Below are 16,831 nucleotides of genomic sequence, written 5' to 3' on the forward strand. Positions count from 1 at the left end.
AGTTAATGGACACATTAAAACTTGTTTGTACAGTTACGTTAAAATGTCGACCTTAACAACAGGAAATACAACTAAATTGCAAGGCAGAGACTTAACATAAACAACATCAATGTGCCTCCAATGTCTCATGCGTCACTGCCACAGTAAATATGTATAATTATTCTCCTGTACTGCTGCCGTCAATACTACAACCTATTTTAAACCTCACCTAATTTCTGCATCACTTCTTGTGCCTCCCAATGCTTGAAAAGCAAACACAATTTCCAGTTCCCCAAATTATTCCTCTAATTGGCTGCAGCAGCAGTGTGACAATAAGTTGCAGTCGCATACAGTAAAAACTTTTTTTCTGCAGGGTTTGGCTTCATCTCCGCTGGGATTTGAGAGAGAGTAAATATAGACATCTGGCACAGATAAATAACACAGAGATATGCAAGTACACACAGACACAACCCACACTATTTGAAATTCAGAATTGTTGGCAGGCTATTGAACAGACTTCCAATAGCCTAAGTGCTTATTTTAGTTGAATTCATGCACTGCCATAGAATCGGGAATAAAGCCACTGGACAGAGACGTGCAGGCTAAAGTTAACCACTTTCTGATGCAATGAGACATGGATTACATCATCCATAAGGATACAAGCTGATAATGGGGAAAAATGTGACAGGGGGCAATGTTTGAAAGAATATAAGCACGATGAAAAGAACCCAGCTAGTCGTTTTAGTCGGCAAAAATGAGTCATCTGCTTTGACCTAAAACTTGAATCCTTATCCAGTTGCACTTTAGTTGCTCCTTTTTAGAAAGGCTCTCAGGGGGAAAAAAGGATATTATGTTGAGCGAAAAGGTTAGCTGCCACTCTGACAGCTCCTTTTGTGATCTAAAATGGTGTTTTATTCTGAACAAAAGGACTTCAGTCAGTGTAAACAAGCTTCACTATGGGTGCTGTTCACCTCATCTGACTCAGATGGACTAAAGATGGACAGAGGAGACTGGACATCAGGACACAGGACAGGTATTTGTGTCCTCATGCCTTCTTATTGTTGAAGATAACCAGTGTACAGATCAGTAAGGACACTGAGAGAGTCCATTTTTTTTATTGCATTTGCTGAATGCCAGTGAGCTACTGCTGCACTCCCGCCTGGGAGGAAGTGGCCATAAATTTCAGTTTTTCTTCTCTTTTCAGCTGTCGGAGGCGGCAAGAAATTGTCAGACGAGGCGTTTCTTGCAAAGGGTTGTTTGCGAGTAACAGGTTTTATTCCTACAGAGTGCTTATTCAGTCCTACTTATTCATTTTTACAACGGGCGGTGAAAGAATTGTCTGCGGTGTTCAGCACGGCATTAATACGGAACAAATGCAGGCAGCGGTGCAGCAACAGTTAAAGAATTGATGTGATGGATACGTATGGCGGTGAGGGAAGGTGCACTGCATGATGAAGGAGCCGTCAGTGGTAATTAGGGTGATTACTGACTGCACTGTGCATGACCTGAAAGAGACGAGGTCATGCCTTGTGTCTGTACAATGACTGACTACTGACAGATGCAGGATAAAAGCCAGACGTCAGGCGTCCATCATGCCCACACAATCGCACGGTGATAATGCTGAGTGAGTGACTAATATTGTCTTCGTCTGCCCTGGACTGAACTCCATGATGAGTTGGCGAGGGTCTTACTGTCTTTTATATCTATAGGTCCCATTTTCAAATATGCTGACAGCTCCACGTACGCAGCAAAAACACTCCTTTGTCTCAAACTTGGCAGAGGTGCAGGACACATTTTGAGTCTTCCACATCTCTCAGGAGATTGATCCCTTCAAAGAAGCTTTGATAAGAAGTAAATTACATAATCCCTCATGACAGACGGGAAATCCAAATCATAATAGGATCCTTCCTCCCAAATTTCAAAGTTAGGTCCCACTTATCCTCAGCATACAGTTTTTTTTCCTACCTGTGTGTGTGTGTGTGTGTGTGTGTGTGTGTGTGTGTGTGTGTGTGTGTGTGTGTGTGTGTGTCTCCACAGCAAAATGATCCTACCTGGTATACTGTTGTAGAGGAATAGATAGCTGTCAAAATCTCCTTTGGGCTCCTTCCATGAAACAAGGAGTTTACTCGAGCTCAGCACTTTGAAGCGCAGCCTCCTCGGAGTTGGAACTGAAAAACAATTAGCCACATTTAATAAAGCTGGGGAACGACTGGAGATAAACAACACATTGATGAATGAGTATCATGTTAATTAAAAAGTTCCCAGCCACCAGTCAACATGTGTTAACATGACAACAAGTCAGTTGTTAAACCCTAAAACCAAAAGAACTTCCCAAATAATGTCACAAATCAAAAGGACTCCAAGAGGAAATGAATAAATGGATGGACAGAAGGAAAAAGAGAGGGCTGAGTGAATTTCAATTTTAAAGTTCCTGTATCCATGAGAGTAACACATAAAGCAGGCCAGCGTGGCGTAACAGCTCAGCTTCAGCTCGAAACAGCATGAAAAAGGTTTAAAAAGACACAGATTTAGAAGAAACTATTTCCAGTCAAATTCTCTTTATAAGATTCCACTGAAAAGTGATATGTAGAGGGATGATACAGTCCGGTGAAGAGAAGGGGGAAAAAGCAGATGTCCTTGCCTGCGTCAATGTGTGAGTTTACATTTTTGATCGATACATTATTATGGAGAAATGATTGGATTACAGCAGCATCCTCAGCAACTCGCTGTACTGTCCAGCCCTCTGTCAATGAAAAGTGCAGTGGCCTGTTAAAAATGGTGACAGCAACCATTCCCTGCTATATTTCTGTGTGTGTGTGCAGTATTTGGCTTCTTACACTTAATATATTTTGTACTGTAGAATCAATTTGTGGAATTTGACTGCTTTAATCTACAGACACAGAGACAAACGACAGAAGAAAAGGGAAGGACAGCAGCTACACAGAAATGTAGTATTATGGAATACTACAAATTCACCTCAGACGAAAGCAAAAGTCGCTGACATAGTCTTTATGTCTGCGACACACATATCACCATTTCGACGAATGTTCTTTGTTAGTTTATGTACAAAGTATTCACCAAGATTTCTAATGTGTTTCTACAAAGTTTCTAGCAGACGCTGTCATCCTTTAATCAGATGACGCTGCCGATGTAAAGTCACTTCACCTGTCAGCACTCTTCAAAAAGATGAAAACTGAACATGTTGTCTTCAAGTTCCTTCAACAGAAATTACTACTGACTTACAGTAAACCAGTGAACGAACTTTGGGGTCAGGATACCATCATTAATCAGAAGATGTGGTCGCACAAGATTTCTAAGACTATATGTAGATTTTTAATAACTTTGTGAATAAAATATAAACAGAGTAGGTTTGAAATAAATCCAGATTTTGCTGTAATCATTTATAGCTCCATCCAGGCACTTTAAAATAGAATTTTAAAGTGAGTTTCACTCAGGGAAACAACTTTGCAGCAGTCTATATAAATACGGGCAAAAGAGAGTGTAATCTACTCTGCCTGAAGGTATAAAGGGAATAATGTTAATGAACTACAGTTTAATGAATCTCATTGAGCTGTAATAAACTTTAAAGGACCCCTCACCTTAACTGCTGACCCACATCAGCGTTCCCAGAACCTAAAATTAATGCTCATTATTAGCAGGTGATTGATGTTTATAGAGTGCTGACATGTAAAGACTGTACATGAGCCTTTATGGAGAAACTGTGTAGAGAAAAAATGGGTGATATGATATGGACAAACCTGAGGGGTACTGTGCAGGATTTTCACTCGATGATGAGAACAGACCTTCATCTTTCTCAATTGGAAAATCCCATTCAGGCACATAAATCAGAGAGAACTGTAAACTCCACATTATTGTATTGTTATGTTGGAGGCAGAAAAGTCAGAGATGCCTGTTAGAGTTGGGTCAAACAACTTCAATAAACTGTATTTTTAGTATTCTTTTAGTATGTTAAAGGTCCAATATTGTAGGAAGTCAGAATTCAATGTAATTTTTCATTACAAAGCAGGTCTAGTTGCTATGGAAATGCTGTGAAAGTTTCAAAACACTCAATCCACAAAGAAATACACACAGCCTGTATTCAGAAACTGTGCATTTAAATAAGCTGTCAGGACTTTAGAAAGCTTGTGATGTCACAATTATACAGTCACCGCCATAAGCCTGGCCTCCAGTACGGATGTGGTTGCAAAAACACCAGCAGAGCTGATGTGAAACACAGTGGGCGGTGCCTACTCAGGCCTATGAGAGCTGACCAATCAGAGCAGACTTGTCTTTTCGGGAGTGGGGGCTTTAACAGAGCATTCAGACAGAGGGTGAATAGAGGTGCTGCAGCAATGGACAGTATGAGAAAAATAACTTCTTTTCTTTTTTTAATATTAAAGCATGTAAACATTTTGAGTAGACATCCAAAATAAAAGTATGAGTTTGAAAATGAGTACATATATCAGCGTAGTATAAGGATAAGATACTTTTTCTCTACTTGGATCAATTATCAAGGTAAAAGGAAAAGTTTAAAAAGTTAATTTCTTTCCAAAAAATTATTTCAGCCAGACTTTCCTGCCAAACACACTTTATATTTTAGTCATGGTATTACCTCACAAGTTAATGTCAAGTCCCAGAATAAAAGGATCCAGCCTCAACTTGTCAAACAAGGACAACTTCTTGAACTTTTCATCACCACATCTCATGATGCTGTTTGATCGTTCTACAGAGACACGGTGCAGCACTTCACAGTTTTACATTTCGCTCGCTCCTATTCTTAAGTAATCACCGCACCACCTATCAGATACTCAAAATGCATAGGATGAAACGGTATAATTACAGCACACAATAAGAATCTATGAATAATTTAAGTCTGTGACTTAAATTACTCTGGTATCATTTCGTGTGTGCTGGATAGTGGGTGAATTGAGTTGGCAGACAGAGTACTAATAACTGGTGTGAAAATTGCCTCGAATACCTTGATCTTTGCTTTGCATGTCAATGAACACACACACATACACCCACTGAATTCTAACAAAAAATGAATGAGCCAGCTATATGACCCTCTTCTCTTCTGTGAATGCATGTCAAGGTCTACAAATTGGAGGCTATTCTAGAGACAGCAACTATGATTAATGCATATGGACGTAATACCCTCAATAGCTGTGGATGCTGACGGAACATGAGGGTCTCTGATATAAATTACCATTCACGAACCGCCACGTCTGTTCTTGTTTACCACGGCACAGCCATAAATATCATCCAAGAGAGAACGTTTCACACTCTCTCGCACGAAGTGCTGAGATGCTTTCGTGAAACACATTAGACATTCTCTCTCTGGATCACAATAAGATGCTTTGCTTGAGTATTGTAGAAACCCTGCCTAGATTAACTCTCCCCTAAACTTACAGAGTCACATATAGCTCAAGAGTACTATATCACACAAACCAGAGCCATTTATCTGAAAGACTTACACCACAGGAATCAGCGGGACCCCAACTGCTCCTTCATAAGCCTCTTGCCAGGTAGTAAATGCAAGTCCGGCCATTTGGCAGAACTTTGGCGACTACTGCTTAGCAACAAAATTTAGCTTCAGTAAATAGTCTGAGTCACTGAAGAAATTACCCCAGAGCCAGAAAATTATAGAAATCCCTTCAAAAATCCTATTTAACACGTTCTCACCTTGTGCAGCTTAATTTAAAAGGGTCTAATTTGAAGTATGAACTCAAGTAATCTCCCGGCTCTGCAGGGAGCGTGGACTGTAAGTCTTTTAACTGGGGGCCCAGTATGAACTGGAATTATCTGGGTTAGACTATACAGGCGCAGCTCGAAGCCCCAGTTTGAGATGGGATGACTCTTTCCAGGATTAGCAGTGGTGAAAGCTCGCAGGGATTCCTGGTAGATGAGTAAAGGCTCGCTGTCCAATCTTCTGCTTCACTTCACCTCCTCTCGTTACTTGTCTCAGTTTCAACTTCTTCTGCAAGTTTCCTCTTCCCATCTCCTGATCTGGCTCAGCACCCTGCTCAAAGCTGGCTTCTTTTCATCCTAAACAATCTCTTAATTCAACCTCCATTTAGCTATCTCTTTTTTTGCTTTCCTTTGTCTTCTCTGAGCTTCTCTTTTCTTTGCCAGTTGCCTCTTTCCTCCCCTCTCTACCCCTTTCTCAACTCCTCATCATCTTCTTGCCATCCACTTTCTTCTCCTATTGTCTTCTCTTTTCCGTGGTCATTCTTCCTCTCCTTCCTCTTCTTTTCCCTCATCTTCTCTCCCACTCTTCCCCTTCCCCTTCATTTTCCCGTCCTTTAATTCTCTGTTTTCCTCCTCCTCTCCAGATTAGCCCTGCACTGACTCCACAGTGAGTATTCAAGCTACAGTAGCTTCACTAATACGCAGGATTTATGGATGACAACTGCTGGCTTGCACTGTCACCACGAGATAGCTACTGTACTGTACATGAGGGAGATGGGTGTGTGTGTGTGTATGAGTGCACGTGTTTAGTGCCAATGCAGCGCTGCAGCACACGTCGTTTGATGTGGCCGGCGTCTTGTCGCTACAAGAACTGCTCTGCTCACCGAGATAGCACTTAACCTAAATCCACTCTGGCTTTTTCTTTCCTCTCCTCTCCGGTCTTTTTATCTCCTCTGCTGCTCTCATGGAACACTTCAGTCTTTTATCACATCTCTTCTTCTCATCCTCAGGTTTAAACTCTCCGCTTGCTCTCCTCCTCCTCCTCCTCCTCCTCCTCCTCCTCCTCCTCGCTTGTCTTCTCCTCTGCTCTTTTATCCCATCTTCTCCTCTTCTGCGCCACTTGCACTCCACTCCCTTTAGTGGCTTAACGCCTTTTTTCTCTCTTTCATCGCTTTACCTATGTAAATGATGCCTTTTCCCCTCAACGCATACCTCTGTGCTGCATTGTGTGTGTGTCTGTGTGTGTGTGAGTGTGAAATCTCTCTTAAGGACTGACTAAATAATAAGAGTCTGTTGGATGATCTTCCCCATGTGCCGTCTGGTGAAGGAGGCAATAATATTGTGCTTGCATACCAACTGATGGTGAAAAAATATCGACATGAAATACTCAACTGGGTTAATTCTGCAGGAGATAATTGATATTAAACAGTAATTTGATAATAAATTAAAGAGACTGCTATTCTAACACAGACGATTTCAAGTGTAGGTCACTGCTGAGTATGCTTCAAAACATACTGGCAAGGGTTTAAGTGCTGCACTTAGTTTACAGGATAATTTATGGGATAGCTTATAACAAGTATGATCTAATTTCTGTTGTTCAGTTCATTATTTCAAAAATCTAAATATTATACTCAATAACAAAAATAAATACAATATTCACACTCTGGACTCTGGTATTCAGCTGCAACATTGCTTCAGTAAAATCTGCCAGCTCGAGAAACACGAGCAGTCAGACAATCGTGCAAATTTTAAACAAACAAATTGAAGTGAAAACATTGATCATGGTTTCCGGATGACTTTCTCGTTTTAACTGAACACTTTCCTGTAGTTCGCTCACACACATTGGTTATTACATGTCATTGCATTACTCCAAATAATAATATTTAAAGCTGCTATAATCACTATTTTTTATCCTCATTCAGAATTAAATGACTATTTGTGAGAGAAATTTTGAACCTACAGAATTAAGAATTATTTACAGATGAAGTTGCCATCAGTTCTATGATGTTTCTTTAGCTTCTATTTAGCTCATGGTTTTGGTTTCCATCAGATACTTTACTGCCTATGTTTTCTCTCACTGCTTTCATCAGTGTTGTTCTCGGGCGCAGACAGCTGTTATCAGCAAAAAAGCTTTAAAAACGTCACTATACTCAGAGAGACAGTGTCTAGCTAGTGAACACAGTGGAACATTTAGCAGCTAAAGAGCTTGATATTTCTCTCATTAGTTGGTGGAGAACAAAAACAGAGCTAAAAGGAGAGTGATTGGTGAACACAAACTTGACTCTGAATGAAAGCAATATTGCTCTCAGTGTTGCAATGCTGGACTGTTTGATATCATGTTTGTCAACTTGATCAATTTTATGCATTGAAGTGTGTTTACAGGTCTTTGCGTACTTCACTACTGGTATAGAGCCTTTTGTGGATCCAGGAGATGCTGTATGTAATCTGATAAACTGCACTGTGGGTTATACAGGCAGCAGGTTTTGAAAAGGAAGAAGAACGTGTGGAATAAACAAGGTGATACCCACAATGCAACTTTGCCACTGAGTGACATCACTGGAGGCAATTTATTAGATTACATGCAGCTTCCTCTAGAGCTACAAAAGGCTTTATACTACTTTTTTCACATTTTTTTCTACAAGACCTGTAAACACACTTTGGATTGTAAAATTAGTGGAGTTACCCTTTAAAGCTGATAATATGTCATTCTTGGTTTCACAGCCTGTTTCCAATCCAAAGTGGCCAAAAAATCAGTTATCGCAGGTTTAAGATAAACTATGGTGTTTTTCATCTTACCTCTCTGATCATCTGACACCTTTTCTTCACCTAGTATCCTGATCATCTATTTTCTATTCAGTTCTCTTAGATTAGGAGTTTTCCTAACATTTGGGATTGTTTATAGAAGACATGTGGATCAACACATATGTTATAAACTCAGGTTATTTGATTCCAAAAAACTGCATCGACAAGTTTCATTTTAAAGAAGTGTCATTTTCTTACCACTATGGTACTTTTTCTCAGTTATTTCAAGAAAAAGCAGAACCCAAGTAACTGATTCACCTTGTAGTACTACAATATCTGCTCAACCCTGAGTCACTTCAAGCTCTGCACGCTTTTCCACTCTGTGATTCTGGGAAGCGCTTCTATGTTCCAAAACGTTCGGAGCCTATTTCATGCTTTTCAGACTGCAACTACTTCACCTGGCACACATTATTCCTCCCTACACTGTTGTGCCTTATACCGTGTCATTTGGAGTATGAATGCATGTTGAATGTAGAGCGAACTGGATATCCTGTCTCAGCCCTCCCAAAAAATCATTAGCTCATGTTCCCGTTAATTGAAGTTAATTTTGTTTATTTACAATCAAAGAATGTCATCTACATGGTCTGACAACAACAACAGGGCAAAATTAGAGCGCCTCCTGCACATCATCTCTCCGACGATTCAATGCTCCATTTAGTCCAAAGTGGCTGATGATTATGACAAGCTGGATTACCATCAGCAGCGGCAGAGTGGCGAGGTGATGGCAGACTGGGTTTGGGTAATTTAGCAGTTTTTAAATTCAAAACAGGTTGTTCCATCTCTCTTTTGTTTATGAATAAATGATTTCTCATCATTGGCTTCTCTCCCTGTTCATTATCACTGAAATTACTGGCCAACACTTTCACTCATACTAATTCACCAGGCTGCCCTCTAACCACACTCACACAAACACACATATCTCGACACACATGCACACACACACACACACACACAAAAGTGCAATATCTTTGGAAATGTGTTCTCGAGCACATAATCTGTTGTGATGTTTCCTGAAACATGCTATTGACCCGGGCAGTCAGCCAATCAACAAATTAATTACAATAGTTAACTGTGCACACGCACAAACACAGGGCAACACACACACATTTAGCACCTTTACAATAACTAACTGACCTAACCTGGGAGCAAACTGACTATAAATATAAATACCTAATTAACAATAAGGCTGCCAACTCTACTTTTTCTTGGGTTCAGATGTGACGGTGGCAAACTTCCACCATCAGGCATCATTCCTCCATCCATCGGGCTTCTGTCACTGCTGCATTGGAAACAGCAAGACAGAGCGCCAGGTCACTCCTCGCACCCTCTGAGGGCTAAGCAGAGAACAAAATTTACATTTCCCTTTTCAATACTTTTCAAGGCCAAAGTAAGAGCCAGAGACCAAAAAAAGAGGCAACAATTCATTGTGTTGCACACTGCTCAGTTTCTGCAGTAAGAACAGTGTCAGAGTTGCTCCCACAGGTCAGATAGAGGAGCTAAGATGTAGTGTGGCTGAGTCTCAAACGCTGTACAGACTGTACACTGTGTCCAAATCCTGTCTCCTAAAAAAATCTGGTCATACAGTACAAGGAATGTACATTTATCCCTATTTGTAGGACAAACAATGGGTACAGCCAGATTTCTTTTGTTTTCAAGAAAGAAATACAACCTATATGGGTGAAAGGGTTGGCAAAGGAAATATAGGAGTCACGCCACCGCCAATTAATGGAATCAGGTGAAGTTGCTCACAGGAGGATGCCGTTGTGAGCAACTGCAACACCGCAAGCAACTGCAACACAGAAACCAGCAGAACATAAAAAACATTAACGTAAAGAAAGCAGTTTTAGAGACTGGATTTTTGCTCCTTTTGAGATTTAATTTCATTTGTAGAGGCCTGTTTTCTTTCTGTTCAATGATTTTTTTCAGATATTCGAACTGATTGTTCTGGACAAACCACAGTAACACTAATAATTAATGAATCGTTACAGTAGTTCCTGAATAACTGTGATTTGAGGGCTACATAGTAGATGATGATGAGTCTCTAGTGAACAGACTGGCAGACACCATGTTAATGAATCATCAGGTTATGATGAGTTCATCTAATTTTTGTACAGACATTCATATTCCCAACAGGATTAATTTAGCGGTCCCCTGACTTTTCATCAGCACCAACCACAGATCCAAGTGTTCATTTAAGAAGTGAACTATCTTAACTACTGTGATGAATTTCCATTCACTATCCCATTCAATGTGATCTCCTGATGTCTCTTCTAGTGCCACCATGAGGTTGACTTTTGAGGGAAATATCTTTACAACTATTTGTTGGATTGCCATGACATTTTTTTTAGATATCTGTTGTTAAGATTATGAGTGGGTCATTTGATTTTTCTTTTAGCATCATCAGATTCAAATTATTTCAAGGTTTTGGAGCGTGATGAGAAGGAGCTAAGGGACACAGTCTAGGTTAAAATGGAGAAGGACCCTGGTCTGTTTATTCTTGGTCTCTCCTCAAAGGAAATAATATTACCTCACCTACACTTCAAACTCTGCGACAAACTGCTGCTGTTGGCCGGAAAATGTTTATTGCTCAACTGGATTAAAAACAAACCACCCACAGGCACAGTGTGGTACAGGGAGACCTGCAGGGTTCTGCCTTATGTGAGGATTGTTGCAAGAAGTAACACTTCCTAGAATAAACTGTAAAAAACAAAGTACATTTTTAGAACATAAAAATATTTAGTAGTGGACAGTGTTGCTCCATTTAAGCAGTGACAATTACTTCTGGTGATTTTAGAAAATGTAACTTTAGATTTTACATTGTAGCTTCTTATTTTATAAGTAAAAGCAGATGTTTCACAAGTGCTCCCTGACAAAAGGTATATGCAACAGTAAAATTTGTGACAAAAACATGCTGCAATTAAGAGATATCCTTAAAATGTCTTAATATTACTAGGAAGGTGTGGAGACCAGATCATTTGCAACATTAGTAATGTGTTAGAGAGGAGGAATCACCTCCTGGACCTGACCCAGGCTTTGGTAGTGGGCGTTCCTGATGATATCCAGACATTTGTGTTGTATATACAAACATCCTCCATGGGTAGAGCACACACTAATCCTCAAGCTCAAATCCCCTCTGACCAGATGTTGCAGCTTACAGGGGACAGACCAGGCAAAAATTAATGGCTATCACATGCTCCCTAATGAAGGGATTGAGCAGGGCACGCTCCCATAACGTCTGGGAGGTCGTCCATGCTCTGCTGTAATTCACTGGGATCAGATCCCAGCCTAATTTATGCTGTCACACTTCTGTCTCACCTCTCGTTTCTGTCTGCCTGCAATGAAAAACATGACCTACGGAACTGCTGATGAAAATTGTAATAAAATGAGAAGGGGGGAAACAGAGATGAGAAAAACGAATGACGAGAAATAGAGCGAGAAGGATGGAGGGAGAGAACACAAAAGACAGGAAAGGAAAGAGTGAGAGCTCAATGAGGGGAAGGAGAGACAGGAAGAAATAGAAAACAGCTACTTTCATTTCAAAATAAGGACCCACACTGATCCATTCAGGTTTCACAGCAAAAATAAACCCCAAACAAAATACAACATCTAAACCATTGTAATTAAAACAAATAAATAAACCAGTTTAGGGTGGAATTTCTTTCTTTTCTATAAATTTAGCTGTGAAAACAGATCAATAAAAGGTTTGTGTCATATGGATTATTGATTGTGAACAACAACTTTAGAGAGAAAAAATAAATCTTTTTTTGATTCATTTATTTGTGTTACTCTTACTCCACGTCCTGGGAGGAATGTCAGCCACACACAAACACACCCGCACAAAGCAGGGTCAGCTAAATGTTTAAGTGTCCCTAGTGGTCATTTTCATATGATCTCTATCCAGACAGCTACAGTAGGTCTGACACGCTGTACACACTGTACTTCAGAGGCTGCCAATTGCAAATACAGACTCCTATAAACTCACGCACACACACACACACACACACACACACACACACACATTCAAACACAGCTGAACACACACATACACCAAAGTCATAAGATTTATAAAAGAGCTCTTGGATCTGTTTGTTGGAATAAGATGAAACCTCTGCATTCGAACTGTTGCTGAAATAAAAACATCCTACATTTTCCGAATTTCCTGAACGATGTATTAATCAGTCACATATCCTCTCCTGCACCTGCATCTATGCCCAATTATTGAAGCTACAACTCAATGGCTGTCTTTTCTGGCCCATTGAAAGCTAGCTGAACCAAAATGAAGTGAGGCAGCCATTGTCAAGACAGGCAGACTTATGAGATAGGATAGGACACAGCCATGAGTTTAGGAATTGCTTCTGAAATAGGTAGATAGGAGTTTTGCTAAAGTTAAAGGAGACCTAGTATGCTTTTTAATTTTTTTCCCTTTCCTTTGGTGTGTCATATACCCAGTGAGCAAAAAGTGGTCTAGATCACGTCTTTTAGACGTCATTTATGGACATCTAAGACATCTAAAAGACGTCCTCTGGGGAGCCAGAATGAAAGTTTTTTATACGTGTTTTCTGGATGTTGTATAGACGTTTATATATCGTTAATTGACTAATTCTGGCTGTCAGTGGACGTCCAGCTCATAGCCAGTATGAACATTTATTCTCAACTAATTCTGGATGTCAGTGGATGTCTAGATTATGGCCTGACTGGACGTCTTTTCTCAACATCATTTATCGACTAATTCTGGCTGTCAATGGACGTCCAGATCATGGCCTGGCCCGACGGACATGATATCAACCTGTTTTGGACATCCACAGATGTTGCCTGCTCAGTGGGTAGGTTCTTGTGCATGTTTAAGACATGGAAACGTTAAAAAAGGTCAAAGTTTGCACCCACAGAAGCTCCTCTCCTCTCCTCCACAGAAAACACTGCTCCTGAAACGCCTTGTCAGTAGCCCCGCCTTTGATTCTGTGACTTTGTGACATCACACTTCATCACCATGTCATACATTTGCATAATTTATGCCTAGCGGCTAGTTTTGCGCATAAGAACTGAGTTAGTACAGCTGCTCTTTTGTTGTCAGCAGTGCTGGCTCAGGCGTGTGTGCGCTGACAAATCAGAGCAGACTGTATATTCAGGAGGGGGGTGGCTTAAAGAGACAGAGCGTTTCAGGCAGAGAGGGAATACAGTGCTGCAAATTTATGTTTTCTTTGAGCACTAAAGCATGTAAACCTATTTTAGTAGTAACCCAAAATAAAATTATGAACCTGGAAATTAGCATAATATGTCTCCTTTAAATTAAGATAGGACAAGCAGTTAAGATCGGTTTCTGTAATGAGGCTCCTGGTGTTGATCACAAGATCAGAAAGGATTGTTTGGTGGTTTTCCTTTAGCTCTGTAGCCAATTAAATACTAGCAGATCAGAATATCTGAGTTTCATTCATAAAAACACACATCTGTTACACTTTAACTCGTGATATGCTCATTATGCCACATGATGACATATTAACATAAAGTATGTTCAACTGGAACTCAAGTGTGCGTTTCCTTGTTCAGAGTGTATCCAGATTTTTAACATCCATTACCAAAAACATTGCACAAAACAGACAACAGTCCATGTTTTGATGAGCCTCAGTTTGATTAAATCAGGTTTGCTGAGGTGATGTTGATTGGAAAGCACACTGGAGCGCTGTATATTGTGCAGCACATTGCGCAGCAAATCATCACAGCTTGATGCACACGGTTACAACACATTTATTAAAAACCCCTCGGAAGCGTGACAGCGCCGGCAGCTGGGTTGCAAGCGTTGCCATGCTGCTCGGGTGAAATGGCATGATGATGTGGAGGTGATATGATCATGAGTGTTGTGTAATCTGATTGGACTGAGCCTGCACATCAAACAGAGAGATGGCAGAGGGAGGGAAGACGTGGAAACACGGGAGGGCAGAGAGGTGAGGGGAGGCTTGAGAGAAGGAAGGAGTGATGAAGGGAACAGATGGGGAGAGGCTGGATGGCTGAGGTGGGAAGTTCAGGACTTAAAAGCAAAGAAAAGTTGGATGTGGTGGACAAGGGGGATAGGACATCACTTGAAAGGAAAGGGAAGAGAGGAGGGATGTGGGATCAGAGAGAACAGAGAGATGATTAGGGAAGAGGAACTTACCTTGACTCTGTGCCTTACTGGGAACATGGGAAACTAGGGCCAGTAGCACCAGCGGAGCCCATAAACACCACCTAATCTGCCCAGTTGACAACATCCTCACAACCAGCAGTCTAGACCTGCAGAGAGAGATGGAAGATTATGTTGAGAAGAAGCAAAGCAAGAAGGGAAGACAGGGGGGTTTCAGTGACAGAAACACCAGGAATGCCATTCAGCTACAGAGAGCCTCTGAGGGTCCACCTTGCCCACACATAGCCCTGAGACACTGATCTGGAATCAGTTACTCCGATCTGGTATCCACTTTGATACAATTACAGAGCAGTAATCCGACAGTCTAGACTGGCCGCAGAGCAGCGGTCGAGCCCCCCGCCTACGTAGAGCAGGCTGAGGGCGAAACAGTGAAGGACTTTGTTTGAGAAGGAGTGAACAAAAGAGCGACAGAGTGATAGACAGACAAGAAGAGAGCGGTTTGATTGACAGTCCAGAGAAGGAACATTTCATGAGTGCCATTGTCGAGAGCAAAAACTACATTTGCTCTCCTCTTCTTCCTATCTCATCTCCTGTTTTCACACTTTTTTTCCCCTCAACATTTTCCCACTTTTCTCTCTTCCTCTCCAGTCTGCCACTCATTATTATTACACACCGAGGATGGACGCAGACGGACATCTTATCATTTGTGGGCAGCACAATCTCGCTGACAGCACGTGCAACAAAAGTTGTTTCATGATTGAGCCATCCCCTGATGTAAAGGTGGTATTGGAAGAACACGCTGCCCCTTCAGTTCATTCAGACGGTGTCAAAAGGGCAGAATAATGACAATGCATATTAATAAGCACGAAATACTCCAGGAAATGGGATTGATTTTCTTCTTCTTTTTTCATAGATCAGCCTCAGGACAGGAGGAGGGAAATGAGAAGGAAGGGAAATGATTCTGTTAGCACGCACTCACACACACACACAAATACACACACACACACACACACACACACACACACACAAATAATTAATGCTAGGCTATACACACACAAATGAGTGTTAATCACACTAATTTGAGATCAGACCTTCTCAGAGTGAGGTTCAATTAAAAAATGTCTCTGTCTTTTACTGATGTGAGCCTAATGATGAAGCATTTACGCACATCACAGCCACATCTAAATCCCTTTAATCCCAAAACAAAAAGTTTGTCTTCCTGATGTGTTTCCTCTTTCCAGTCCGAAGGACAACTTTGTTGATTGGTTAATGAAGACCAGGGTAAATGCGCCGTTCTCATTAAAATAAAGCAGTCGATATGTTTAGTGTGATTTAAGGCTAGAGAGTTTGCAGTCATAATCAAATGCCATTCATTGTAAAACACGCATCAACCAAGACTGATGTGAATACGCAAACATTTTCAAAGGCTGAAGAGAAAATAAAAGGTTTTTTATTTGAGTGTAAATTTTAAAAAAATAAATAAAATAAAAATGTAATTTCAAATTATTCCACCTGTCTGTGAGGCTGCACAAGTTTGATTAACACCGAGGTCTGTCTCCACTGATCATTTCAAAGTGCTGCTGACTGGTTTAATTAAAGTTTCTCAGCCAGATTTGGGTCAAACTATCAGATTAATTCTAATGAAGTCGCCTCGTTTCAAACGCTCCAGCAGCGCCGCGCACCTGAGAACTCACACGCACAATGAATGAAATCGCCTTTCATACCTCTCCAGTCATCAATTCAAAGCGTCCTTTTTCTGTCCCCAAAGGAGAAAATCCTCTGAATACCAAAGACTGCTGCCTCCCAGTGGGTTCCTCTTTCTTCTCCACTCTTTCCCTCCTTCTCTCTCTATCTCTCACTCCGTCTCTCCGGATACAATTCGGTCAGTCCGGAGTGGGTGTTGCTCTCCTCGTTATTCAGCCATCCCTCCCTCCAGCTATTCCTCCCTGTCCCAGCCCTCTCCTTCGCCCCTGTTCATCTCCGAGAGAGGAGAGAGAGAGAGAGAGAGAGAGAGAGAGAGAGAGAGAGAGAGAGAGAGAGAGAGAGAGAGAGAGACGTGAACCAGTGCCGCTGCGCAAAAGCCTCCGCTGCCAACCTGCAGGTTTAAATCCGGCTTCAGCCTCTCGGGGCCCTCGATGTGCGCCTCCGCGGTCACGACGGGACTTGCCGTGGGGACATATCCGGCTTTAAAGGAGCCACATGGTCGCTGGTGAAACTCGTGGAAGAAAAAAGTCAGTCTGGAAAAGG

At 41.2% G+C, this 16,831-nt stretch overlaps 1 protein-coding gene across 1 annotated transcript in view; it reads right to left on the bottom strand.

Moving 5' to 3' along the window:
• Positions 1-16,348, bottom strand: part of LOC141012013 (collagen alpha-1(XIV) chain-like) — a 132,754-nt gene extending 116,406 nt beyond the window's left edge. The window contains exons 1-3 of the mRNA XM_073485393.1: positions 16,309-16,348; positions 14,618-14,733; positions 2,031-2,147 (exon numbers count right to left, since the gene is read on the bottom strand). Of these exons, the coding sequence (XP_073341494.1) occupies positions 2,031-2,147; positions 14,618-14,711 (211 nt within the window). The 5' untranslated portion in view covers positions 14,712-14,733; positions 16,309-16,348. The remainder of the gene's footprint in view (positions 1-2,030; positions 2,148-14,617; positions 14,734-16,308) is intronic.
• Between the last annotated feature and the right edge of the window lie 483 nt (positions 16,349-16,831).

The sequence above is a fragment of the Pagrus major genome, chromosome 17, assembly GCF_040436345.1.
Source record: "Pagrus major chromosome 17, Pma_NU_1.0".
Taxonomy (NCBI): domain Eukaryota; kingdom Metazoa; phylum Chordata; class Actinopteri; order Spariformes; family Sparidae; genus Pagrus; species Pagrus major.